General features: G+C 57.8%; 1 protein-coding gene across 2 annotated transcripts in view; it reads right to left on the bottom strand.

Moving 5' to 3' along the window:
- CDK18 (cyclin dependent kinase 18) overlaps positions 1 to 15,914 on the bottom strand; it is a 31,397-nt gene extending 15,483 nt beyond the window's left edge. The window contains exons 1-2 of one of the 2 annotated variants that reach the window (XM_048328058.1): positions 15,557 to 15,914; positions 163 to 317 (exon numbers count right to left, since the gene is read on the bottom strand). In XM_048328058.1, the coding sequence (XP_048184015.1) occupies positions 163 to 286 (124 nt within the window). In that variant the 5' untranslated portion in view covers positions 287 to 317; positions 15,557 to 15,914. The remainder of the gene's footprint in view (positions 1 to 162; positions 318 to 15,556) is intronic. The other variant, XM_048328059.1, reaches the window with a different exon arrangement.
- Positions 15,915 to 26,492: the final 10,578 nt, after the last annotated feature.

Below are 26,492 nucleotides of genomic sequence, written 5' to 3'. Positions count from 1 at the left end.
TATTCATCCCCACGGGCAGATAATGGGGAAAGCGACGCCGAGCAAGGGGCAGGAACTCTCCACACACGCCAGAGAATGGCTGGGGGGCTGGAGAGGCTCTTACCCACCCCAGCCGGTCCTGAGCAGCCCCAGCCCCACGGCAGGGACCCAGGGGCTCCTCACCTTCGTTCCTCTGGTTGTTGAGCTGGTTGAACTGCTCCGTGAACTCCGTCAGCGACTCCTCGATGGTCTCCGTGCGCGGCACCGAGAGGGAGAACCTCCTCTTGAAGTTTTTCATCTTGTTCATCTTCCCTCGTGCTGCCAGGGACGGCTGAGCCCTGCGGGGAAGGGGACAGCAGGCTCAGAGAGCCGGACAACACTGGGATGAGCCCTGAGCCCCACAGCTGCTGCTTTTTGGGGCTGGCAGCATCCTGAATTTCCACCCCACAGCTGCTGCTCTTTGGGGTTGGCAATGTCCCAAAGTGAGCTTCCCCTCCAGGGGACCCTGGGGACATCCCTTCTCTGGGGCACAGCAGAAGAGGAGCCACGTCTTTGCCAGAGAAATCGGGCTCCTCGTGGTTTTAAGAGCTGGCTCTGGTCAAGAGGTGCAGGGAGGGTGATTTTTTTTTTGAGCCCAGGGCAGGGCTGTGCACAATCAAACACAAGAACCAACACAGGCTGTGCCTTACGGCATCCCTGGAAACTGCAGGAATGCCTGGAAAGGGGTAAAAAGAGAAGGAAAGCAGGAAACAGGCTAAACAGTGATGGAAAAGACTCAATCTCACACTTATCACTGGAAAAGGAAGCACCTCTCCCCCGGCAGTTTGGTTTCTGCTTAGCCCCTGCAACAAAAGCTTCCTGAGCCAGCAGCAAGATGCTGAGTGCAGGCAGCACGAGCAGAGGGGGGATCCCCCAAATCCCAGCCCCGGGAGATACTCCGAGCTCCCAGCTCACCCCCAAGCTCCCGGTGACTCCTCCTGCAGATTTTACAGATCTGCCTTAGCCGCAGATCTGATTAAAGCAACAAAACCCTTAAAGGAGGAAAACCCCTCAGGGGCACGGGGCGGAGTAGCCACGGGGGCGGGCGAGGAGCTCGCCCTGGAGGACACGGCTTTGCCTTTCCTGAGCTCAGCGTGGATGGGATCAGGTTGGAAGTGTTGCTCCGCTGCAATTCCTGCTGCCCAGCACGGACCCAGCACCCAGTGCTCCCTGGGCGTACTGACATGGAATTCCCAAATCCCAGACTGGTTTGGGTTGGAGGGACCTCAGGAATCATCTCATCCCACCGCCTGCCATGGGCAAGGACACCTTCCCCTATCCCAGCTTGCTCCAGGCCCCGTCCAACCTTGGACACTTCCAGGGATGGGACATCAGCGTCCCACCCCCAACCAGCCACAGCTCTGCCCCTTCCGCGCTCAGGCCTGAGGAGGTTTGGGTCCATCCCTCTCCTCTTCCCACTCCCAGGAGAGTAGGAATGCTCCTCCTGCATCCCTTATGCTCTGGACACTCCAACCTGCCCGCCAGGGGATTTTCCATGAACAGCCCTGGACTTTAAAGCTGCTCCCAACCCCATCCGAAGAAGGGAATCGCCCCTTGGTACCAAACAGGCCCTAAAAACCACTCAGGGATGTTCCTTCCCGCAGGGAGCGGCTCTTCCCTGCACATCCCGCACCCTCTCCCACACCCCTGGCGCAGCTCGGCCCTTTCTCCTGGATGTCCCTGCTCCAGCTCTTCCCTGGCTGTCCCCAGAGCCCCCCAGCCCCCTCCCAGGCTTATCAGCCCACCCGAAGGGTGATCGCAGCATTCCAGACTGATGCGATCAGACACCGCATCCGGGAGCCGGCGCATCCCGTCGCCAGGACAACGGGAACACTCGGGCCGGCGTGCCCGCATCTGAAAGCTTAAAAGATTATCCGTCAGCAATATAAACACTCGGTTTGGGCGCCTGCCAGGCTCTGCGGTGAGGCACGGCACCCTGCAGTGGGTGAATCCCCTGCAAATCCCGGGCATTCACCTGGATCCCGGGAACTCCCACGCAGCAGCCGCCCCTGCTCAGCTCCCACCTTTAACGCCGCAAATTCCCGAGGCTGGAGGCTCGGCCCTGCCTGGAATCGGGGCGGGGGGGGGGGGGGGGGGGGGGGGGGTTGCGGGGGTGGGAAGAGAGGCGGGAGGGTTTCAGACACCTCCACTCCAGCCTGCAGACATGGGAATGTTTTCCCAGTGCTACAGGAACGTGCTTGGGCACCATAAAGAGGCGGCACCAGGGACGCTCTGGGTTCCAAAGAGCACGGCAGGGACTGGAATGGGATAATCAGGACAGCAAGGAGAACATTGGGATCACGGGAAGGTGCTCTGCTGAGTGATTCCTGCTCTGACAGTCCCCTACCGAGCCGAACCATAACCTCCTTTGATCAGGAGATCAAATCTGGATCAGGACAGATGCAGGGAACAGGGAAGATACCCCAGGTGAATGAGGAAAATGAGGGGAAGTGGTCTCTCCATCTCCCTCCCCCTCCCCAAAAAGCCGAGGATGGCTTAGCAGGGAATCAGCTTCTCACTGGCAAAAAACTGCTCCACAAATCCAAATCCTTTCCCCCTCTCTTGCTTCCTGTAGGAATGCCGGCAGCTCCAGGCTGCTAAATATAAATCTCCTCGGAGAGGAACTGGGAGTGGGGTAAAAATAGCCCCGGGATCGCTGCAGCCTCTCCTGCCACGCCCGAGCTGCCCCCTGCTCATGGTCCTCACATCCCTGGGCTCATTTTTCCAGCTGGACCAGAACCTGCTCGGGATCTGCTGGGGGGAGTTCACATTAAAACGTTGCTCAGCTGGGATTTATGGGATTGTTCTTGTCCTCAGCCCTCGGCTCCTCCCCGACAGGAATTCTCCTTCCCCGAGAGGAATTCGCCCTGTCCCATATGGATCCAGGTGTCCCGAAGCCGGGATTCGCTGCTGTGTTCCTGGAAGCAAAGCATCCCCAACCCGCATTCCAGGGGAAATGTAGAGTCGGGCCGGGTACTGTGGCGTGCCCCAGAGCACCCTGGGGGCCGAGGAGCGTCACCCACCCTCCAGCCGCATTCCCTGTGGGAGAAAGAAATCCCCTTTTACAGCTGCTCTCCCCCGGCACGGATTTCAAAGGAAGAATTCCTGGCGACCGCCTCTTGTTTTGGTTTTGGGTTGGTTTTTTTTTTTTTCCCCCAGTGTCCTAAAGGAAATGTTGGCTTTTATTGACTTTCCGAGTGAAAGTGAGACTTGTTAAATAAAGCGATGACATCACTTGGGTTTTGCAGCCTGGCAGGAATAGCAGCGATCCCTGGATGCTGCCGGGATGGAGAGGGAGCTGGATAATTAACAGCAGGCAGGAACACGACGTTGCACGGCGGGACACGAAGGGAAGGAGCAGTTTCACACGGCAATGAGGAATTTCGGCATCAACGGGCGAAAATGAAATCACCCGGCCTGGAACCCGGCCAAGGGCCAGGATTAAAGCCAGCGATCTGCATTGACTGGAACAGGGCTGGAGAGTAAAACACCCGCCTAAAACACTTCAAAGAGCCCCAGAGCTGAATCCCAGCAGGAAAGCTCCTGACGGGATCCAGACACGGAGCTAACAATCCTGTAAACGCTGCCTTCAAGGCTGTGTCCAGAAATCAGCCTCACCATTCCTGGGTGAAGTGCTCCTGCAGGAGTTCTGGCTGGGAGTGAATCTCTCCCACGTTTCTACGGCTTCCCTGCTCTGGAATTCCTGAGCCAGGTATTTTAGGCCTCACCAGAGTATGGGACCGTGCCCTCCCTCCTTCAGCAGGGTTTGGAAGCAAAGCTTTCCAGCACTAATTACTGCCTCTCAAAAAATGATAAATTCTCTATTTTTTCCTTTTTTTAACCATTTTACCAGGCTCCTGCCCCCATTTCCCAGCCAAAAGAGAGGAAGGCTTGGAGGGAAAAGTTCGCTTCTTCTAATCTGTTTTTTTTTTTTTTAAATTTTAATCCCCGGAGAGATTACCGGTTGTGTTTACAAGGCGAAGTGAACAGCCCTATTCAGCACTTCGTGCTCCTGCCTATTAGGTGGCATCGATTCACTCCTGCAAGGCCCGGAGAAATGGGGAATTCTGCTCCTCGTGGAGCCTTTATTTGCTCAGCAAACACGGCAGTCCTGCGACGCTGCGTGTGGCTACGGGGCTGAACAAACCAGCTGCCCGGGCAATACGTGCCCCTCCTCACATGGCATGGCCTGGACACAGAGCCAGGGGAAGCAGAAGCTCCCCAGCACAGCCCCAGAGCCAGGCAGGTCCCTCTGGGCCGGCTGAGGTTCTCCCGAGCTCCAGCACGGAGGAGGAGCAGGGAAAAGCTGCCTGAGATGGGAGAGATCCCAGCCCCTCTGTGCTGCGCATTCCTGTGCGAACAGGAGCTCAGCACCCCCCAAATTCCTCCCCCACGCCGGATTTCCTTTGCAGGGCCACACTGAGGTCCTCAGAAATGTGGAGAAGGGGATGGGGAGTGATTCCAGTGATTCCGGGCTGCTCCGGGGGCTTGGAGGGAAATGACTCAAAGTCATACTGGAGGTGAGGCTAAATCTCCTGTGGCAGCTGGGAATTCTCCCACGGAAGGTCGGAGGGACAGCCCCTGGCTGGGATAAATCCTCCCTGGGGTAACAACCTCCCTGCCCAGGAGGATGCTGTGGAGCACAGCCCCAGTGGAACAATCCCACAGCGAGGACCTGCAGAGCTGGGGCCGGATCCTGCTCAGGAAGAATTCCCAGCCAAGGAATTACCCTCCCCAAAAGCTGAGGGATGAGGGGACAGAGCAAGGCCACCTCTCCCTCCTCCCGCCCTCAGTGCTGCCAGTCAGGGTCTGACATTCCCCCCTTCCCTGCCAGGATCCCGCAGGGAAGGGAGCGCCATCAATCCCGATAAATCTCCAGCACCCCCGCAGCAAACGGCAGCACCATCATCCTGGGAAAGATTGGGAAGGGAGCCTGGGAGCCCCAGGGAGTCAGGCCATCCTCAGGCTGCAGTTTCTGCCCTCCTGTGCTGCTGCCTTGCATGATCACAGCAAATGCAGGAACGCGGCTGTGGCAGCCAGGACACCTCTGTCCTCCCTTCGGGGCTGGGAGGACAAAGGATCTCCCAGGAAATGCCTGAGGCTGGCTCCCGCTCCGGCTTGGGCTCTCTTGGAATGTCACAGGGATAAATCGGGAATGATGGCAACGCATCCTCCCTCTCAGCTGGTTTGAATTCCCTTGGGATGTGAGATCATGGGCTGGGGGTGTCCAGCACCCGGCACAGCAGCGTTCCCATCCCTCCTCTGCAGAATTCCAGTTGGGAATTTGTTGTTAAGAGACAATGACATGGGCAAAGCCACGTTCTGAGAGTCAGGAAAACATGGTGATAGCCTGGGAAATGTGGATCCATGGAAAGCTTCCTGCCAGTTCATTTACAGAATCATGGAATCACAGAACGGGTTGGGTTGGAATGGGAACTTAAAGCTCATCCCACTTCCATGGGCAGGGACACCTTCCACCATCCCACGTTGCTCCCAGCTGGCCTTGGACACTTCCAGGGATGGGATTCCAACCTGTGCTCGGTGCAGGGATGGGAGGGGAAGGGAAGCCCTTGGCTGGATGCTCATTCCCACTCCCTGGATGCACATTCCCACTCCCTGGATGCACACTCCCACTCCCTGGATGCACATTCCCACTCCCTGGATGTACATTCCCACTCCCTGGATGCACATTCCCACTCCCTGGATGCACATTCCCACTCTCTGGATGCACATTCCCACTCCCTGGATGCACATTCCCACTCCCTGGATGCACATTCCCACTCTCTGGATGCTCATTCCCACTCTCTGGATGTACATTCCCACTCCCTGGATGCTCATTCCCACTCCCTGGATGCACATTCCCACTCCCTGGATGCTCATTCCCACTCCCTGGATGCACATTCCCACTCTCTGGATGCACACTCCCACTCCCTGGATGTATATTCCCACTCTCTGGATGCTCATTCCCACTCTCTGGATGTACATTCCCTCTCTCTGGATGTACATTCCCACTCCCTGGATGTATATTCCCACTCTCTGGATGTACATTCCCACTCTCTGGATGCTCATTCCCACTCCCTGGATGTACATTCCCACTCTCTGGATGCTCATTCCCACTCTCTGGATGCTCATTCCCACTCTCTGGATGTACATTCCCACTCCCTGGATGCTCATTCCCACTCTCTGGATGCACACTCCCACTCCCTGGATGTACATTCCCACTCCCTGGATGCCCATTCCCACTCTCTGGATGCTCATTCCCACTCCCTGGATGCCCATTCCCACTCTCTGGATGCTCATTCCCACTCTCTGGATGCACACTCCCACTCCCTGGATGTATATTCCCACTCCCTGGATGCACATTCCCACTCCCTGGATGCCCATTCCCACTCCCTGGATGCTCATTCCCACTCTCTGGATGCACATTCCCACTCCCTGGATGCACATTCCCACTCCCACTTGGAGCTGACAAGGAGCCCAGTAACGGGAGCACACAAAGGCCCTTTGTTCTGCCCCGGGATATTTCGCCTTTCTCTGTGCCCTCAGCTCTCCCTCGGCTCCTGGTGAGCTCAGGGCAGCTCTGGGCACAGCATCCCAATGCCAGTCATTATTCCAGCGGCCCTGGAACACTGGGCACTTATTCCCTAACCTGGGAGAAGTGTCCAGTGTTCAGCTGCGACAACAATGGGGCCACTGCTGGCCAGTTTGGCCACCCCAGAGCCGGGGGAGCTCAGGGCTCGCATTGTCCCTGCCCTGCTGGGGGTGGTGTCAGCACTTCCCTGGTACATTCAGCATCCCCAGGGCGTGAGCAGCCCGGATCCAGGGATTCACAGCCTCTGGATCAGCAGATTCCCTGCACAGCTGGTTTGCTCCGGAAGGGCCAGCAGTGGGAAATCTCAGGAAAACTCCCAGCAGGACTTTTCCCCTTGGACACAGAGCACCCTTCCCGACTCGGCAGCAGCTCTCTGAGTTGCTGTGGCTGAATTAAAGTCACCTGGGGGCTCAGGTCACTGCTCCCACCCCCTGTCCCCACTCCGGTCACTCCCAGTCCCAGCCGTGGCCTGGGCTTTCCCTAGGACAAAGCTGTGGAGCAGCAGTGCCACAGTTTGGCGTTAAAGGCACAGAAACCCCTGGCCTGAAGGGTTTCAAATCTGCTTTATTTAAAGCCCTGCCAGGGTCACATGGCTGGGAGGGAGGGAGCAAACCCTGCCAGGCTCCTGCCCTGCCAAGGATTGCACTAAGCTGGGATTTAATCTAAAACCAGTCCTGCACCCATCCTTGCAGGGCCCTGTGCACGTGTGGGGTATTTCCCCCTCAGATGGGAGGGAAAAGCGGCCACAGGGAGGGAGGCGAGGAGGAGCCAACGCTTGAGGAACCAGAGGGTTTCCAAGCACAGCAGGAGCTGTGATCAGTGATTACTTTTGGATCCCTCTCTCCTACAAAGGGAAATCCTGCAACACCTTTTATCCCGACCCTTCCTCGTGCTGATGATCTCAGAGCCCCAGCCAGGTGAGATGTGGGATCTCTGAGATCCTCCCGGCCTGGCTCTGCTTCCCAGACGAGGGAAGGGAGTGCCCCAGTCCTTGCTCCAGCTGAGATCAGGGATTTCTGTCCCACCGAGCTGCTGGAGGAAGGCAGGAGCTTTAAAAAACCTTCCTGAGCCAAGAGGTGGCTGCCAGGGATGCCAGGGCGATAAAAGCAGGGGTTTGGGGCAGCAAACTTGGCATGAGATCCCTGTTACTGCCAAAGTTCCAGGCTTTGGGACATCCTTGCCTCACGCTCCAGGGATGGTTCCGTTCTCCCTTTTCCTTGAACCTTTTTCCTCAAGCACAGGGATGTCCAAGGAGTGCCCAGGGATGTGATGACACAAACCCTCCAGGATCCCAGACCCTGGTGAGATGCTGCCTTCCAGGAATCCTCCATCCCTCAGCCACCCTTGCACCTCCCTCCCTAAAATCCACCCTAAAACCCATCCCCAGCTCCAACATTTTCCTGTTAATCCCAACACGGACACTCCTGGATAGGGAATAGGAGCTCCCAGGTGCAATAAACAGATTATTCCTGCCTCGGTGCCTGCCAAGCTCTGCTCCCTTCCCCGGGAAGGAAACGTTCCAGGCCTGTCTGGGAACTGGGCAAGCACAGAGTGTTTGGATAAACCTTGTTCCTCGTTAAACTGTAAATGCCATCTGTGCCACCCAGCCAAGCCCCAGCCCCGTGTCCTCAAAGCTGCAGTGTCACTCATGGCACTGGCAGACAAAGCAAATACATTGGTGGGGTTGAAAACCATCAATTAATCCCTTTTTAATTTTTTTTTTTTTTTAAGATTTTGTTCACTCCAAACCCACCTCCTCCCTGTGCTTGAAAAGCCTCGCTGGGGGAGGCCCCCCCAGCCCTGCTGTCCTTGACAAGCCAGACTGGTTCCTGCACAAGCCTTGGGGAGATAACAGAGCTCAGAGTGAGATAAACAGAAGGAAGGAGCACGAAGGAGAGGGATCTCCCCCAGGAAAACTCATGGCTGGGCCCTCAAGGCCTTGGACACTGTAAGGAAGAGAGAGGTGCTGGCCTGCAGCCTGCTGTGCATGAAAGAGGCATCCAAAGCATAAAATAATGGGAATAAATTCAAACATTGTGCTTTTCCTCTCCTCCCGATCGAAACACGGAGCAATTTCCATGTGGTTTTCACAGGAGTCATGGAAAATCCACGCAAAAAAAGGGATGACACGGAGCAGGGCTGTTCCAAGTGCATCCAATCCTCTCCTGCCTCACGGCTGATAAGGAAACGCTGGAGATAAGGCAGGATTATAATCCTGAGGCCCGAAGAGATGAGGGATTTGGGCCAGGCTCTCACAGCAGAGCTGCCCCGTCCCCAGTGCTCCCAGGTGTGGTCTGGTTCAGCACTGGTGTGGCTGGGCCTGCCACGCTGTGATAGCGCAATTAGTGGCACAATTAATCATTAATCGGGAGGGATTGGGAGGGATTAAGTCCTTAAACAGCACACGTGCTGCTAATGGTCGTTTATGAAATCGCTCCTTCCCTCTGGATGCTGTGCCGTGTTTTCCTGGAATTAAAATCCCCCAGCTGGGCCTTTTCCACGCAGCTCTGTGAGGAAACAGCTCTGCCCATCCCTGTGTGGCGGCAGCTGGAATTTGGGGAGATCCTGCACATCCCAGCCAGGGCTCTGCAGGGCCAGAGCACCCACGGGAGCGATGGGAGAGTGATGGGAGAGCGATGGGAGAGCGATGGGAGAGTGATGGGAGAGCTCCTGCTGCTCCTGCTCTCCCCAGGGCCTTTGGGAGTCACTGCTCAAGCAGGAGGATGTGCAAGGGGGGGTGTGAGGGTGGTGTTGGGGTGATTTGTTAAATTCAGGGAGCAGTTTGGGCACACAGAGACTCTCCTTGCATTTTAATTTGGATGAGCCCAAGCCGATCTCTGTCTATAACCAAACAGAGCAGTGAAAGCTCCAGTTCTGCCTCCTCCTCCTCCTCCTCCTCCTCCTCAGCCTCCCCAGGCACACAAAGACTCTGCTCAGACCCTGCTCAGACTCTCAGCACACCCAGCCCAGGGAGATGTGGGGGATGGACTCCATCGTGTCCCATCCCAGAGTGTCATGGGGACCAAATCCATCCCCTCCCATCCCAGAGGGCCATGGGGACCAAATCCATCCCATCCCATCCCACCCCAGAGGGCCATGGGGACCAAATCCATCCCATCCCAGAGGGCCATGGAAACCAAATCCATCCCATCCCAGAGGGCCATGGGGACCAAATCCATCCCATCCCAGAGGGCCATGGGGACCAAATCCATCCCATCCCATCCCACCCCAGCCTCACTGTGAATTGGGCCGTTATCCTTCCTCCCACAGGGACAGGAAAATCAGAGATCTGGAGATGGGATGGGGCTCACCCAGGCTCAAAGCAGCAGCCAATGGCACAGCCAGGAAAAGATCCGGCCCTGGATCCTGCCTCCAAATCCCGATACCTAATCCAAATCCTGGAATCTGCCTCCAAAGTCTGGATCCTACCCCTCAGATCCTGGATCCTACTTCCAAAATCTGGAGCCTACCGCCAGATCCCAAAACCTACACCCAAACCCTGGATCCAACCCCTCAAACTCTGGATTCTCCCTCCCAACCCTTGTTCCTATCCCTCAGACTCCGGATCCCACCCCTCAAACCCTGGATTCTCCCTCCCAACCCTTGTTCCTATCCCTCAGACTCCGGATCCAACCCCTCAAACCCTGGATTCTCCCTCCAAACCCTTGTTCCTATCCCTCAGACTCCGGATCCAACCCCTCAAACCCTGGATTCTCCCTCCAAACCCTTGTTCCTATCCCTCAGACTCCGGATCCCCCCCCTCAAACCCTGGATTCTCCCTCCAAACCACTGCTGCAGCACCATTTCCTTGGCTCTGTTGTTTATGGATCTCCTGCATCAGGACTGCATCCTCAGTTTCTGAGATCTCCTGAAGATCCCTGTGGATCAACATTTGCTCCAGCACAGGCTTGGCCCATAAACTGCCATCCTAAAAGGTTTTCCACCCAGTAATTCCAGTCCTGGACAGCATAAATCCAGGCTCCAGGTGATGTTCCGTGTTGGAACGCAGGAAAACAAACCCCGAAGAGCTGAATTTATATTCCTGTGCGTGTTCCCGAGTGCAGAACCGAGGCTCCTGTTCCCAAACCTTGTCAGATTTAGCAACTAAAAAAAGCCACGGCTCTGAGAGTAGGAAGTGCTGGGAGCAACTGGAGAGAGGGAAAAACTGGGGGGTCCTTTGAGGATAAATCCCCCTGGGATCAGGAATTCCAGCCCCTGAGTGACCAGCACATTAACGCTGCCCGAATAATTAAATAGAAAATAAACCATTAAAATGGAAATGGAGAAAGAGCAGAAATCAATGGAACGTTAGGAATGTTTCCCTGCTTCCCAAAAAAGGCACACTTTGATTTCTTCGGAGGTTTCGGTGTCTATGGGCGGCTTCAGCAGCCTCTCCTTTTAAATGGAGCAATTCAAGGCGAAATCACCACAAAAAACTGGTCAAACCCAGCGCCCTGCCCCACTCCAGCTGGGAAAATTTGGGTTGTTTTAAAGGAAATGGCCGAGGATTTCAGGGATTGGGGAAGAAAGAGAGGGAGGGGGTTCGTGGAGAAGGTTCAATAATAAAAACATGAGCGAACACTGAAAGGGTGCCCAAAAGATGAATTAAATTCATGAAACCCAGAGCACAGCGAGACAGGAGCTGTTGGGTTCAGATCAACACGTCCTGGAGAGAGTTTTAGGCCTCAGGTTTGAGATCCAGAGCAGCCAGCGATGGGATTTTCCTAACGCCAGGAATAAACTCTGTGCCTCGGTTTCCCAGCTGATAAATGGAGGTGACAAGGGCGGTGCCAGGGTGGAATTTTTGGGTGTCATCAATGAAATTAATAAGGAAAACAATTTTAAATTGTTTAAAATTAATAAATAAAAAAAATTATTTAAAAAATATTTAAAATTTATTTAAAAAATAAAAAAAAATTAATAAATTAAAAACGAATAAAATAATTAACTGAAAATGGCATTAATTGGAGTGTCTTCATCAGCAGTGTCCTTCCAGGTGCCCACAGGAGCTTTCCCTTCCCGGGCACTCAGGAAAGGGCAGTGAATCCAGCCCCAGTCCATCCTGCTTCCCCCACTCTGCATCACAGCAGCAGCTCAGCTGATCCAGGTGCCCCTGCAGCGCTGGCAGAGGTGACAGGGACCAGGCTCTGCCAGCTCTGGATCAGGAATTTGCCACTCAATTTATGATTTCTGTTGTGGCAGTGCCTGCAGGCCCCGGGGATGGAGGGGTCACGGTGAGAAATGAGGAATTGTCTCTGGTTTAAACCCACAAAGGGAGAGGAAAGGGAAGCAAAGCCAGCTGGGATCCCTGAAATGTCCCACCTGAGCTGCTCCTGGATCCCAAAAAGCAGCAATCCTTGAAAACAGCAGCTCAGGCATCCCCCTCTGAACACTTCCCAAGTTATTTCTGCCCCCAGCACCCTGGGGGTGGCAGGGACGGCAGAAAATGGGAGGAAGAGCCACAATCAAAGCCAGAACTGCTGGTGCTGGCAGCAGGATCCAACTCGCTGGAGCAAGTGCCCCACAGCCTGGAGCATCCTTCCGCTTCCTGAGCTGCATTCCCGCAGGTCCTGCCTCCACTTGGAGCTGCACTCTGCGTTCAGAGCTCCAACGAGAGCTCAGCTGCTGCTCAGGTGTGGGAAGGAATGCCCGGACTTCCAGCAGGGATCAGCCCACTGGGCAGGAAGAGATGCGGACAATCCCCGGCAGGGAATGTGGCTGCGAAAATCCAGCTGTAACTGGGGTGGCTTGGAGCTCATCCCTAAACCAGCAGGGAAAGCCAGGAGGAAAGGGAACACAGGTCTCAGGCTGGGGTTGGAATGAGCTGTGGGGAGGGAGGGAGACGAAGGACGAGCAGACAGATGAGAGGTGGCAGCGGTGGCAGCAGCACAGACGAACCCCAGCCCTCTCCCGGCGCTTCCCGCACTGCTCCGTGGCTCGAAAATAATCCCACAGCCGTTTCTTTTCCAGCCAGACAAGAGATAGGAGCCAGAGATTGGGAGCGACTGAGCAAACAAGCAGCAGATGAGCAGCACTGGCTGCGGGCAAAACGCTGCCTCGGAAAGAGCCCTCGGTTGGGAGATTGGGAGCAGGAAGAGAGGGCAAAAGATGCTCCGGCTGATTACAGAGCGACTCGGCAAAGTTAATTGTTCACCAGATTGGGATCCGGGCCACATCCATCAACGGGCTGCTTCCTGCCGTCGGGTTTCCCTGGACAAACAGCAGGAGCCAGTGGATTTAGAGGAGAGCAAACCCAGCAGGGCAGAACTCTGCCCGGACAGGGTTCACTGACAGCAAAGGGCCCTTTCCTAACAGAGCCCTCTCTCTGCTCTCCTGCCTGCACAGATGCAAACCCAGCCCAGCAGAGCTGAGCTTTGGGGGTGTCAGCACACGGATTACACAGAGCAGAGCTCGCTCCAGGCTTGGGATCTCCTCTGAGCTGAACCAAGCCCGCCTGTCCTGTTGCGTGGAGAAGCTGCCTCAATTTCCCTGAGGATGGAAGGAGAATTTGGGAGGCTCCTACTGAGCATAAGCCTTCTTGGAAACTCTTACTCTTCTTGGACATGACTCCAAACACACAGATCCCAGCTTTTCTGGAGATTCTCAGCCCTCCTGGCCCAAACCTCAGGTCTGTGTGGAAGCCAGAGGAATGTCGCAGGGCTTACAGGGACTGACCAAACATTCATTTCTCTCCAGAAGGCCGGACCAAGGGGATGGACCCAGTGCAAGCTGCAACGTGGATATTTTAATGCATATGGAGAGCGGACACCCAGGGTTCTGCCTGGCCGGGTGGAAGGACAGGGAGGACACAGGAATCCTCATGGATTTGGGAGATCAAAACTCCCTGTAGCACCATCTTGTCCCTGTATTTTGCCCTGTGCAAAACACCAGCTGCTCTCATCTGCCTGCTCTGGATCCAGTGCCAGCGAGGGACGGCAAAAACTGTCCCCTGCAGCACCCTCTGTACCCCTCTGTACCCCTGAGGGACAAGTGACACTGGCAATGAGAGGCAGAAACTCGAGATTTAAAGCAGCTCGTTTGGAAGCCAATAAAAAGCAGCCAACCACACTTCAGGCACCTGTAACCACGAAGCTGTGACACCATCGCTCCCCTCGGCCACTCCGTCACCAGCGCAGCCTCTCCGAAGGGTCCGTTCAGGGCACCCCAGGGAGCTGCTTTGGTGAAAGGGGCCTTCGCGGCACGGAGATGATTTCAGTGCTTTCCATCCCTGCCAGCATCCCAAAGCTCCGCAGAGCTCAGGGAGCAAAGCCCGGAGAACAAAGCAAGGTCAGGAGTTGACAGATGGGGGAACTCAGACGTGGGGACACGGCAGTGACGTGGCCAAGGCCGGGCAGAACCCGTGGCAAGGCCGTGGACAGGGGGAGATCTCCAGAGCCCTGAGTAGTTGTAATTTTTTCTCTCTTTCTATTCCAGCAGGATGAGAGAGGAGGAACTCCCCAGATTGCTGGCGAGGTTGTTCCACTACTCATTTATTAACTGCTCCCATTTGGACGTGGTACCGATATTTTCCAGCGCGAGTGAGTAAGCCTGGGAACTTGGGAACAAATCTGCAGGCCCTGCCCTCAGAATGGTCCTGCCTGGAGCATGGACACCAAAACTTGCTCAGAAATCTGGCGTGACAGAGAGGCTGAAAATCAGCAAAGTCTGAGCTGGGTGCCTCACATGCTGAGGGAGTTCCATGGATGGGGTGAGCCAGGTGCCCTCCCATTCCTGCTCCTTCCTCCTGGGACTCTTGTACATCACCTCCCACCTTTTTCTAGGGAGGAGAGGATGCTCCACACCACGAATGCACTCTGAGACCTCTGTGCCACCTGTGTGTGCCCGCTGACACGAACTGACCATTACCTAATGGCCAAATTCCTGAAGGGAATCTCTTTGGGATCATGGGAACTGCTTTTCACGACCTCTCCCCTGACCCACAGGCCCTGTCAGAGCCTCGTGAGGCTGGAAAACAGGACTCTGCTTGCATTCACCACATTTCAGCCCCATGCGCTGGTACATCCCAGAACCACACCCCAGATCTGCCCCACACCACCGAGGAGGGAATTAATTAACCCTGGCTCCTCGCAGGGCCCTGTCTGACGGCTCCTGCCCTTTCACAAACCTCATGCAGAGGCTCCAACTTTCTGCCTGATGTTTGTTCAAAGCCTTTCCCCCTTCAGGCGCCTTCGCCAAGCCCGGCACACACTGCACACATCACATTGCACTGCTCGTTTCCTTGATGCACAGCACAAAACCCAGCGCCAGCAGCCCCGGGCCTGACCCTGATTCTTTCCTCCTTTCAGAGCTGATGCCACCATTGTGCCAACACGCTCGGTCCAGGTTGTTTTCACGGAGAGATGAGGCTATTAAAGCTTTTCAGGCTGGCAGGGCACGGAGGGCAGCTCCCAGCGGGCTGTCTGGGGACAAGGAGGGGGACACATTCTGGGGCACAGCCCCGGGAACTTGTCACAGCAACAGGCAGCGCTGGAGAGATGCAGCTGATTGTGACAGCCACCAAAAACTGCAGCGCCAGGGGAATGCCGAGCTGCCAGCCCGGGGCAGGGCTCCCTCCGGACAGACCCTGGGTGTCACCTCCAGGGAATTCCACACTGGAAGGGTCCCCTCAGGCCCTTCACACGTGGCGGGACCCACGCCAGGGGTGCCTGTCAAAGTCCAGTACTGGGGTTGAGCTGGGCTCCCTAAAGCAGGATTAGGAGCAAACACGCGCAGGCATCCCCCGCACCAGGCAACATCGAGGCAGAAATTCGTACCGAGCTGAACCCTCCCCGCCCGCACCTCCAACTTCAGCTCTCCCCTCCCCTCGCACTTTCTGCCCCGCCAGCCCCAAAGGCAGCGGCCGCGGCCCCCCGAGCGCTGCCGGCCGGAGGGGCTGGGGGGCGGGCAGGGCCCCCCGGCCCTCGGCGGGGTCACCCCGGCACTCACCGGCCGCCGAGCAGGTCGCTCTCCCTTCTGCCGTGTCCCTTCCTCCTTCCTGCCGGCTGCGGGGCAGAGCAGGGGCAGTGCTGCGGGACCGCGGGGCCGCTCCGGGAACGGGGCCGGGCTGCGAGCGGAGCGGGGCCGGGACCGGAGAGCGGCTGGAGCGGTACCGGCTCCCGAGCGGGGCCGATGCTGGAGCCGGTGCCGGAGCAGGAGAGGGGTGGAGCGGGGCCGGGGCCGGTGCCGGTGCCGGGGGAGTCGGAGCGGTGCCGGTGCCGGAGCAGGGGCAGCCGGAGCGGTGCCGGTGCCGGTACCGGAGCAGGGGCAGCCGGAGCGGAGCCGGGGGCGGTGCGGGCGCGGTGCGGGACCCGGCGCGGTGCGGGAGCGCTGCCGGCGCTCGGCTCCGTGCGGCGCTGGCTCCTCCCCGCCGCAGCCCCGGGATAAGGAGCCCGCTCGGCCCCGCTGCCCCGGGCGGGAGCCGCGCTCGGCGGACACAGAAACACGCAAACAAACACACACGCAGCGATCCCGGCCGCGCACACGAGCCACGGGGGTTCCTCCTGCGGCTCTTCCTGCCCGTCCTTGAGGCTCTCGGCAGATGCGTGAGAGCCGGGGCAGCCCTGACACCGGGACCGGCAGCCGTGGGGATTTCAGCCTCTCGGGGTTGTGGGTTTAGCAGCGGCTCCGCCACCCATTCCAGCTACTTGTTGTCTTATATTTAGTCAAACATTCTGGGTTCGCCAAAAATAGAGCAGCCATGGAAATAAATCAGGCTGACTGGAGGTGCCAACATTGTCTGCCTGAAAGTAATTAATTTCTTATATCCTCAGCTATATTAATCCTCCCCTTCCCTCCACACACCGCCCTGTCTGTCAGCAGAGGTTTTTTGATTAGCGGGTATCGTGCCGAAATCTGGGGGATGTGCAGGAGGTTTGAGGTGGTGGGGAAGGGCAGGGGGAAACCTGGGCGGGGAAGGCACAGAATCCATCTCCGGAGATTTTGGAGGGTGGGAACACGGAGGACACAGCAGGGCTGGCGAGGAGGAGGGAAGGGGACACAAGTTCCTTGGGGGAAAATCCTACTGGGGGAAGCATTTAGGGTCTCCTTTCCAGACATGGAGATTCCACTAGAAAACCGTCCAGGAGACACAAATTTGGGCTTCCTCTGTTCTGCTGCTGCCAGAACTCCTTTCCACCTTTTCCCTTTTGAACGTGGGAGTCTCGCTGGACTTGCTGACTCTCATTTCTTATCTTAGAACCGCCAGGCTGGCGGGGAGACACCTCGAGGAGCGGGGAAGTGCTTCCCAGATGGCGCGGCAGAAGCGTCAAAGCTGAGCCCCCGTGGAGGAAAGGGATGTTCTAGCAGGATCCATCTCCTTTGGCCACTTTAGCCTGTCCCGGGGCAACACCCCTGAGGCCCTCAGCAATGTCTGAGCGCTCCGGGAGTGGGGTAAAAGCTTCAACAGCAGCTCCTCAGTGAGAACAGGAGCTGAACCAGCGGGCTCTGTACTGGAACTGCCCCTCCAGACGCAGGTGGGGGGTTCAGGATTGAAGCACAGTGACCCAGTGGGGACGTGGCGGCTTTGCAGCCGGGGTGAGACTCCATCCTTGGTGGCACAGGGCGAGCGGCTCGTTTGTCACCTGCATCTCACGGGGATTTGCATCCTTTGCTCAGGGAGGAGCAGCAAAGTGGGAGACCCAGGGGTGACGTGATGCGCAGGGTGTGATGTGCAGGGTGCGATGTCCAGGGCTGTGGTGTGATGTCCAGGGCTGCGGTGTGATGTCCAGGGCTGCGGTGTGATGTCCAGGCTGGCTCGTGGCTCCTGTGGACGCCTGCCCTCCCCTCACCCCTGGTCAATGAGTACCTGGTCATGTGGGCTGCACAGTCAGCTCCCCATGAGTGCCCATCACGTTCCCTTCCAGCTGCTGGCTGCGGAAATGGGCAGCTTTGGGGTTTTTTTTCCCCACATCCCAGGCTCTGGCATGGCTCTGACTTCCATATTCACCCGTCTCCTCTGTTTAGAGGGGAGATGTCACCCGGGGGGGGAGATGTCTCAAGCATTTCTGCGTCATTCCCAGCTCAGTGCAGCTCCAACGACTGCTGCCACACCCCCCATGCCACAGCTCCGAGACCACCTGGCGCTGTAAACCCAGCTTGAAACAGAAAGGAAAAGAGATTCCCAGGAAAAGCTCCAGCAAATTAAGGAGAAGGCCCCAAACTGGAGCTTCAGAGAAACCATGAAGAGAAAGTGACGTGCAAAGGGCAGGAAGGTTACAGCAACTGGGGGACAGAGCCACGAGCTCGGTGGCTGCGTCACACCAGCTGCTCCTTGGTGCAGAACATTCCTCATAAACACAAATTACAGCCACCAGCATGCCGGGGATTGCTGTGAAATCTGACAGGGACGGCTCTGGAGGAGGATGTGCAGAGGGAAAGCACCCAGCAGGGATCCCGGGCCGGGCGCGTTCAAAGAGGGGAGAGGAGCGGAGGGATCGGGATGGATGATCCCAGCATGGGGGGCGGGGGCAGGGCACGTCTGAGGGGGGATAACGAGGCTGGAAATGGGGCTGGGGCCGCCCCACCCGTACGAGGCCAAAGCAAAGCGTCCCTTGACACTTCTCGTGTGCTCTAAGGTCGCCGGGGTTGAACTCGGCGCTCACCTGAGACGCCTCTGCGATCCCGCAGTGAATTTGCAAGGCAGAGCCTCGGGGCATTTTCCAAACACGCCGGCGGAACGGCCGAGCAGAGGGCAGACAAAAGGGCTGCGGTTTTTGGGGGGGTTTTTTGTGAGTTTGTTTCTACAATTACTTCGCGTTCTGGGGTTGTTTTTCCCCTTTTTTGTGATCCAGAGGAGCAATCCTGTTTGTGCTCCACACCAGAGCATCACTCACCCGAACACGCACCCCCAGAAACCCACCAGGAGCTGCTGAGCTGCGCTCCTTCCCAAACCCAGGGCAAAGTGGCTCCTGTGCCCCACAGGCTGCAGGTGGCAGAGACGGTGAGGAGCACCAGGGAATGCTGCAGCATCCTGAGCAGCATCCCAAAAACACCCCGAGGGCTTCCCCGGGGCTTCTCCTCTCCAGAACCTTCCCTGCCAGCAAACGCCAGCGCAGGGATGTGAGAGGGACAAGAGGAAGGTGAGGAAGCAGCACGGCAATCCCAGCCCCGGTCTCACGTCACTGTGCGCCCCTTGTCCCTGTGGCGAGCTGCCTGAGGACAGGGATTTGGGAATTCCGAGCGGCTGGCACGGAGCTGGAGCCCAGGCAGTGCCTGCCCTGTGAAACTGCGCCTGCCTCAGGCGCACTCCCGCTCCCTGCGTGGCTCCTGGCCAGGCACATTAAATCCTCCGCTTCTCCCTCACATGGTGAGGCCCCGCTGGGGACACTGCAGCCGGCCCTGGTGCTGGGTTTGGGACGGCGAGGAGGGGGACAGAGCCCGGGGCAGCCTGGGGAGCAGGGACAGCCTGGCAGAGCTGCCTCAGGAGGAGAGCAGAGCAGCTCAGGCTGAGCAGAGGTGACAGCAGTGTCCAAATGTGTCACAGAGGGAGGGAGCAGCCCTGCTACAGCCGTGCCAAGAGTCCTTTGCTGTAAAAGCACCAAGTTTTTGGTGTAAGAACACCTAATTTTGGCTGCCAGCTGCTGGCCCCCATGGAATGAATACCTGTCCCCAGAGTGGGGGACTCATCCCACTCGTCCCACAGCACACACAGAGAGACAAGAGCTCACCTGCACCATCCTCAGGCTGCAGGGGAGATCAAACCCACCCAGCGACGACACACCAGGCCCAGTAAGAACCAGTTAAGAAAGATCCAACCTCCTAACCGAGCTCTACCGAGCAGGCACCGCTGTGTCCCTGGGGAGAGCTGCAGAGCTGAGATCTGCAGCCCAGAAGAGCCCTGGCCATCGCCAGTAAAGGCAGAGAGTGGATTAAACCTGACAGCTCAGACTGGAGCTGTGGAGAAACAGCAACAGGAAAGTGCCTGACTCCTGCAGGAAGCGCAGGTCAGCTCCAGGGGGTTCACATTCACCTGTTTTCCTGCTGAGGATGCAGAGCCGTGCCGAGCCCTCAGCAGCTGCTGGGCACGTTTCCCCCAGCGCTCGGCTCACATGGCCTCACATGTGTGCCGCTCCCGAGGAGAGCCGGCGGCTCCGGAGCTCTGCGGGGAACATTTCACAGTCACTGCATCCCTTCCCCGCTGCCCTGCCACTCAATGGGAGCACGGGCAGCGAGTCATGGAAAGAAAAATGTGTTCAATGCCTCCTCCTCCTGCTGCTGCTGCTGCCGCTGCCCTGGCCTGGCCTGGCCGCTCCCCCCGGTGCACACGCAGGCATGTGGAAATCATTGCCTGGAGAGCAGCGCTGCGCTTCAGCTGCAGTCCCAGGGCTGGGGTGAAAGCTGGCTGCTGAATCGAGGAAAGCTGGGAAATAGGGCCGTGCTCCAGTGCCCAGCCTGCCGCGGCGGGAGCTGGATGCTGGAGAGGGCAAATGTGCCCAGTGGTGTCACTGGGAGGGCGGTGTCGCACCCCAGCCTGCGGCTCACGAGAGGTGGGACACCCTGATTTAACATCAACCCCCCCCCCCCCCCCCCCAGTCACACCTCTGGTGGGCTCACAGGCTCAGGAAATGTCAATCATAAAGTGGTTTGGGTTGGAAAGGACCTTAAAGATCATCTCATCTAAAATTCCACCTCCCACTATCCCGGGTTGCTCCAAGCCCCGTCCAGCCTGGCCTGGGGCATTCCCAGGGATGGGCAGCCACAGCTTCTCTGGGCACCCTGTGCCAGGGCCTCCCCACCCTCACGGGAAGGGTTTTTTCCATCTATCCAACCTAAATTTCCCCTCTTTCAGTCTGAACCCATTCCCCTTGTCCTGTCACTCCCAAAACAGGCAGCACAGAAGGAATATCATGATTCCCGCTTCACAGGGGGGTGAAATGAGGACCAGGAGAAACGGGGACGAGTTCAGATATCCCTGTGTGTGTCCCAGAGCTGAGGGAGCTCCTCAGGGTCTCCCTGCAAATCCCCAAGCCCAGATCACAGCAGGCTGCTCTCGTCCACACTGGAATTGGTTCTCTATGAATCTCAGGCACCCTAAATCCAAACTCAGTGGAAATTACTGAGTGAATCAAAATTCTCAGTGCTGTGGGACACAAAATCCCCGTCCCCAAAGTGCCCAGCCCTGCTGACCATGGCAACCACAAGGCCGACTGTGAATCCAGCAGCATCTCCTCTGAATTTTGCCCATGGAGCATCACCATAACAACAGCTCCACCAATCCACGCCAGACATCCAGGCCCTTAGCAACCAGGAGCTGCCAAATTGCAAAACAAAGTAAAAAAAAAAAAAGCCTGCATGAAGTCTTTCCTCCATGGTCCTGCTGTGGGTGTGCAGAGCTGCATTGGGCAAGCCAGGAAAATGCAGAGAGCACCACAGATCCCTAAAGTTCTGCCCCAGAAGGTGCCAAAGCCTCCCTTGCCCTGCTTGTGGTGCCACTGCGGGGTTTGGCCTCTGTTTTTGGCGTTTCACTGCGTGGTGCCCCTCCCAAAGAAGGGAAGCTCAGCGCACACAGAACCTGAGCTGTCACCCCTGAGAGCTCTGAGCATCACCCAGCCCTGGGACCTGCAGGAACGGCTTTGCCTGGATGTTTCCAGGTGATTCAGCAGCTGTTTCGCAGGGGTTGAACCCCCTCAGCCCCACTGCCAGCGCTGCAGTTTAGAAAGAGCCAGAGTTTGCTCCTGCGAGCGAACCTTGTCCCCGGTCACCCTGTGCGAAGCGAGGGAGGAGATAAGCTGTTTTTTCAGGGAACAATCCATCTCTCGAACTGAGTCACTGACAAGCTTCCCCTTCCCGGGCAGGTCACGGGGTGAGCTGGAGGCTGAACGCTGCTCGCTCCCGGCAGGGAAGGGCTGAGGGAACGCACCCGGGGCTCGGAGCTGCTTCCTCAGCAGCAACGGGAACCGGGGGTAAAGTTCTGCAGGGAAATGTGTCTGAGCAAAGCTGGCAGATCCTTCTCCCTGCCAGGGAACACCGAACACACCAGAGAAGGGCTGGTGCTTTCCTGCTGGCACAAACTGGGAGTCCCTGCTTGGACTGGGACCAGCAACACCCAGAACAGACATCACACAGGGGTTTTCCAGCCCAAAGCAGCAGACCCTGTTAGCAGGAGGTAATCCTGTGTGTAGGAGGCCTGGCTGGAGGATAATTAGGACTTTTGCGAGGCTTTGGGCGCAGGGATGCGTGGATGGGTGGGTGGTGGAGCAGGAGGAGCTGTGGCAGCAGCTGGCACTGTGCAGCCAGAACAGCTTGGGTGGCACCAGGAAGGGACTCCCCCACTGCTGGCTCGCACAGCCTCGGGATGCTCGGCCAGGATTTGCTGCTTGACTCACAGCCTGTTCAGCTATTTTCAGCCCAAATGAGGAATCCAGCCCAGCTCTGGCTTCCCAAAACATTGATGCAGGCATAAACTTCAGCGGGCATTAGAGGGATGATGAATGTGAGAACGTTCCCAAGAAAGAGAGCCAAGGACGGACTTGAGCTGCAGGGCTGGACACAGGAACGGTGGAGCACTGAGGAAAAATCCCCGAGAGGGCAGGAATGGCAGGGATGGAGCCGGGAAAGACGCTTGGCCGAGCTGGGAGCGGAGTGGGCGCAGCCCCACCTTCACTCCTGTGCCAGCCGAGCTCCTGCAGCACCCGCGGGGCTGTCGAGGCTGCTGGAGCTGCTGTTCCCCCCACACGCCTCCCGTCCCGTCTGACATCCCCTAGCTCTGCCGGGATAATTAGGGAACTGGAGCAGATGGCAGCGGAGTCGGCTGGCAAGAGGGAAAACCTCTCCCGCAGCTGCCGCTCGCTGTGTGCGCTGCGTCCTTCCCTCTGGGAGCGACAGCTCCGGGAGCGCAGGGCACGCTGCCGGGGCTGGGTGCAGTGACAGCAGCCCCAAAACACTCCCAGCTGGGAGCTGGGGGCGGCGGAAGGTGACAGAAGCACGGTGAGTGTGGTCAAAGCACCAGGGGCACCGCAGGGACCTCGCGGTTCCTCTTCCCTGAGCTCCTGAGGGTCTGTGCGCCTCGGGGCCGCTCCTGGTCTCATCCCAGCGGGATTTAGGGGAACTTAACGCTGCTCCAGCCTCTTCCCTCCTCAGAAAACCCTCGCAGGCTGCTCTGTGCTGCTTCTCCCCACAAAAAGCACGAACAAAGCCGGCTGGAGCAGGCGGGGCAGGCGAGGACCTTGCCCCCTCCTTCCCCGCGAGCAAACACGGCGTGACAGCGGCAAAGGGCAGAGGAATTCCAGGAGGTAGGAGCTGGCACAGCCTGGCAGGGCTGGCAGCGTCCCAGGGAAGAGCCTCAGCGTCCCAGGGACAGCACAAGGCTCAGGTGCTGCTCGGCTGGGCAGGGAGGGGAAAATGAGCTCTCAGGGTGGTCAGAATTTGTTTTAACTGCTGCTGAGGCAGCTGCCCAGGGGAAGCCACCAGTGCCCAGCTCCCTGTCTGGGGAGAAGCTCCAGAGGAGCCTCTTCCTTGCTGACTGCACTGATTACTTCATTAACTCTGTGATTTCCCACCCAAAAAGTGCTTTAATTGCAAGTTGAGTCTCTCCCAGCAGCCTGACACCCCCTTTCCTCCCTGCCAGACTCAGAGAAACCTTCCCAGTGACTTCTCCTGTCTGGCAGAGGCTCAGGGTTCCTCCCGAGGGATGCTGAGAGCTCTGTGGTCAGGCCCAGCCCCACCCAGGCCCTCAGCCTGATCCTGCCCTGCTGCTGCTGCTTCCAGTCAGGAATAAAGTCCACAAAACCCCTTCAATGGAGAGGAAAACACCAGTTCTGTACCCAGCCTTCCCTCGCTGCCTTTGGTGCTCCTCAGAAGCCCCTTGGGTATCACCAACTTATTTTTAGCTGTTTCCTCACCAAACACAGGCAGGGGAGGCTGAATGTCAGGGCGTTCCTGCATTCCCAGCTGGGCCTGCACATGTCCCCGTCACACACGGGGGTGCTAGAGCTGCTGGGAGCTGGGGCTGGAGCAGAGCCAGCCAAGGAATTTGGTCCTGCCTGGAAGTTGGTGATGTTTTAACCCCCTCTCCAAACATCTGGTGGCCTCCTGGCTGTGGGATCATCTCTCGCAGGGGTGCAGTCCCCATTTTGCTGCCTCTATAGATCCTTTTTTCCCTGTTTTTTTTAACGTTTTTAAACCCTCCACACCCGCAGCCAGCAAAGAAATGTCCAATTCAATTGTCACAGACAGAGAAGAGGTGAAGGGACTGGGACTGTGTCCCCAGAGCGCTGGACAGGAGCCTTTCACAGAGGTGAATCTTGGTTCTGTTTCACCGCTGCCAGCTCCTTCATCCTCTCTGTGCCTCCCTCATGAAATATTCCGGGGAAATGTGGTTTTGCAGGAGAACAGAGCACCCTCACACAGCCTGATGGCCCTAAGGAGTGACATTGATGGGATCTCTGTCCCCACCCTGCTTTGTGCCAGAGCCTGGGTGGCCGTGGCCGAGCTCTTTCATCTTCCGTGAGCTCAGACACGCTCCAGGCTGGATGGAGCCTGGATCCATCCCTGCCCGGCAGTGTCCGGGAATGATAAGGGACAATCGGCCATGACTCAGCACCCCGAGCGCGTGTCGGGCGTGAGGGACGAGCGCTGAGTGTGTCACTGTGCCAAGGGACAAATCCTGCCCTGGCTGTGGTACCTGAGCCCGCAGGGAAGCTCAGGTGATCCCAAACAGGCACAGGTGGGCCCTGCCAGGATCACAGATCCATAGGGAGCACCTGGATACCTGTGCTGGCCCTCCCAGGAAAGCTGCACATTCCCAGTGTCCAGGAATTCTGTGCAGGGGAGGGAAAAGGGGAACCCGGTCATGTGGAGCTGTGTCGGGAAGGGGAGAGGGATAGGCTGGATAATCAGGAAAAGGTTCAAAGTTCTTCCACCAGAAGGTTCTGTGGCACTGCCCAGGCTCCCCATGGAATGGGCACAACCCCAGAGCTCCGGGAACGTTCGGACAGCGCTGCCAGGGGTGCACAGGATGGGATTGTCAGGGTGTCTGTGCAGGGCCAGGAGCTGGATCCATGATTCCTTGTGGGTCCCTTCCAGCTCAGGATACCCCATGGTTTTATGATCCCTCCAGGATGTCGGGGGTCCAGAAGTTACAAATGGCACGGGGCAGCCCCTGCACGGAGCATGGAACCGTCCCTGTGCTTGAGGAGTACGACACGGGACATTTTCCCCTGGATAGCGGGCAGTTCACATCATGGAGAGCTGCAGCAGCCTTTCCCTGGAGAAGGAGCTTCCTCCCTGTGTCTCTCCTTGGTCCCTCCCCAGCTCTTTCCTCCACCCACGGCCACCCCTCAGCTCCCCGCCTGCCCTGTCCCCTGCTCCGGGCACGCTCGGCTCGTCCCCAGCCCCGCGGAGATCGCGGCAGTTTTTGGAAAATGCTTCCACCTCGTGGCCCTCTGGAGAAACGCCTGCCTGGGAAAGGCCTGGCCGCTCCCGGGAAACCCAGCCAGGCACCGCCGCGGCCGTGCCACCCTCCCTGGTCACCCAGTGCTCCTCTCGGCTCTGGGTGCTGCTGATCCCGGGACCAGCGCTGGCGCATCCCGCGGGATAAGCACGGGCCAGGGCTGAGGCGGAGCTGGAGGAGGCCGTGGTCTGTTCAAACCCAGTCCTCCCAGTCCTCCCAGCACACGAGTGCTGGCAGAGCTCAGCCGGAGCTGCCGGACCCGCTCTGCCAGGGGACAGCACCGCCACTGCTGCTGCCCCTCCGAAATCCGCCTGCGCGGCCAGCTGGGGTGGGGACAGAGTGGAAAAGCCTCGGGCACACTTCGGGAAGCGCCAGGCACCGTGTGAGGTTCAGGGCTTCACCCGAAATGCTGCAGGGGGAGGGGTCACAGCCCCGTGGGGGTCCCCGTCCTGATGCTGCCACCAGCGCAGTCGGAACTGCTGGGAAAGGCTCTTCTGCTCCACTGCGGGAGATTCCTGATCTCCGATACTCCAGGAAAACGCCATCAGCTCTCACACAGGTCCGGTAGGACACTGAGGTTTCATGGAATCCCAGAACCCCAGGATGGGTTGGGATGGAAGGGATGTTGACGCCCATCCAGTGCCACTCCTGCCACGGGCAGAGACATCCCCCACTGTCCCAGGCTGCTCCAAGCCCCGTCCAGCCTGGCCTTGGACACTGCCAGGGATGGAGCAGCCACACGAAATTAACAGAAGGAACTCCCTGATGGAATCTGCTGTCCCAAGGATTCCCTCTGTGCCCAAGCAGAGGTGAATGGGGTTCTCTGAGCAGGGCTCAGCTTTGTTTTGTCACATAAACCAATTACATTTTTAGCAGGTTTTGCTACTGTTAAAAACCCAAGCCCGTGAAGACGGCAAACCCATTTCAGGCTCTTTATCTGCAGAAACCTGCCGGGATTGCTCCCTCTGATGCCAGGGAAGGAGCAGAGTGCCCTGAGGATGCTGCAGAGCGGGATCCGAGCTGGGAAGCGCCCGCACAGCCTCCCCGAGGAACAGCTGCTCCCCACAACCTCCCACCGACCACAACCCACCCGAGGGGCTCCCCCCTCGCTGCTCCCGCGAGGATCCCGCGCTGAAGTGACATCCCCGCTGTCGCAGCCACATCAGAATCCTTCCAGAGGTCACCGCCAGGCCGCTCGTGTCCCGTTTGTGCTCACACCATCCCCGGCCCAGCCGCGGCTTGAAGAGAGTGTGGAGTGGAAGGAATTCCCGTGAGGAATCGGGAATTAACGCAGGAGGATGAGCAGCCCTGAGAGCACCGTGTGTGTGTCGGGAATGCCCCAGACACCCCTTGTAATCCCGCAGGGACCTGTCACAGGAGTGCGCTGATTTCTCATGGAATAAAGGACCTCGAATTTCGCAGGAAAAGTGGGTTTGGCTGCGGTGGAAGCTTTCCCAGTGAAACCCTGCTGCTCCACTCGTGTTTGCAGGGAGC

Source organism: Corvus hawaiiensis, chromosome 24, assembly GCF_020740725.1.
Source record: "Corvus hawaiiensis isolate bCorHaw1 chromosome 24, bCorHaw1.pri.cur, whole genome shotgun sequence".
Taxonomy (NCBI): domain Eukaryota; kingdom Metazoa; phylum Chordata; class Aves; order Passeriformes; family Corvidae; genus Corvus; species Corvus hawaiiensis.
This window is presented reverse-complemented; position numbering and strand designations above follow the sequence as displayed.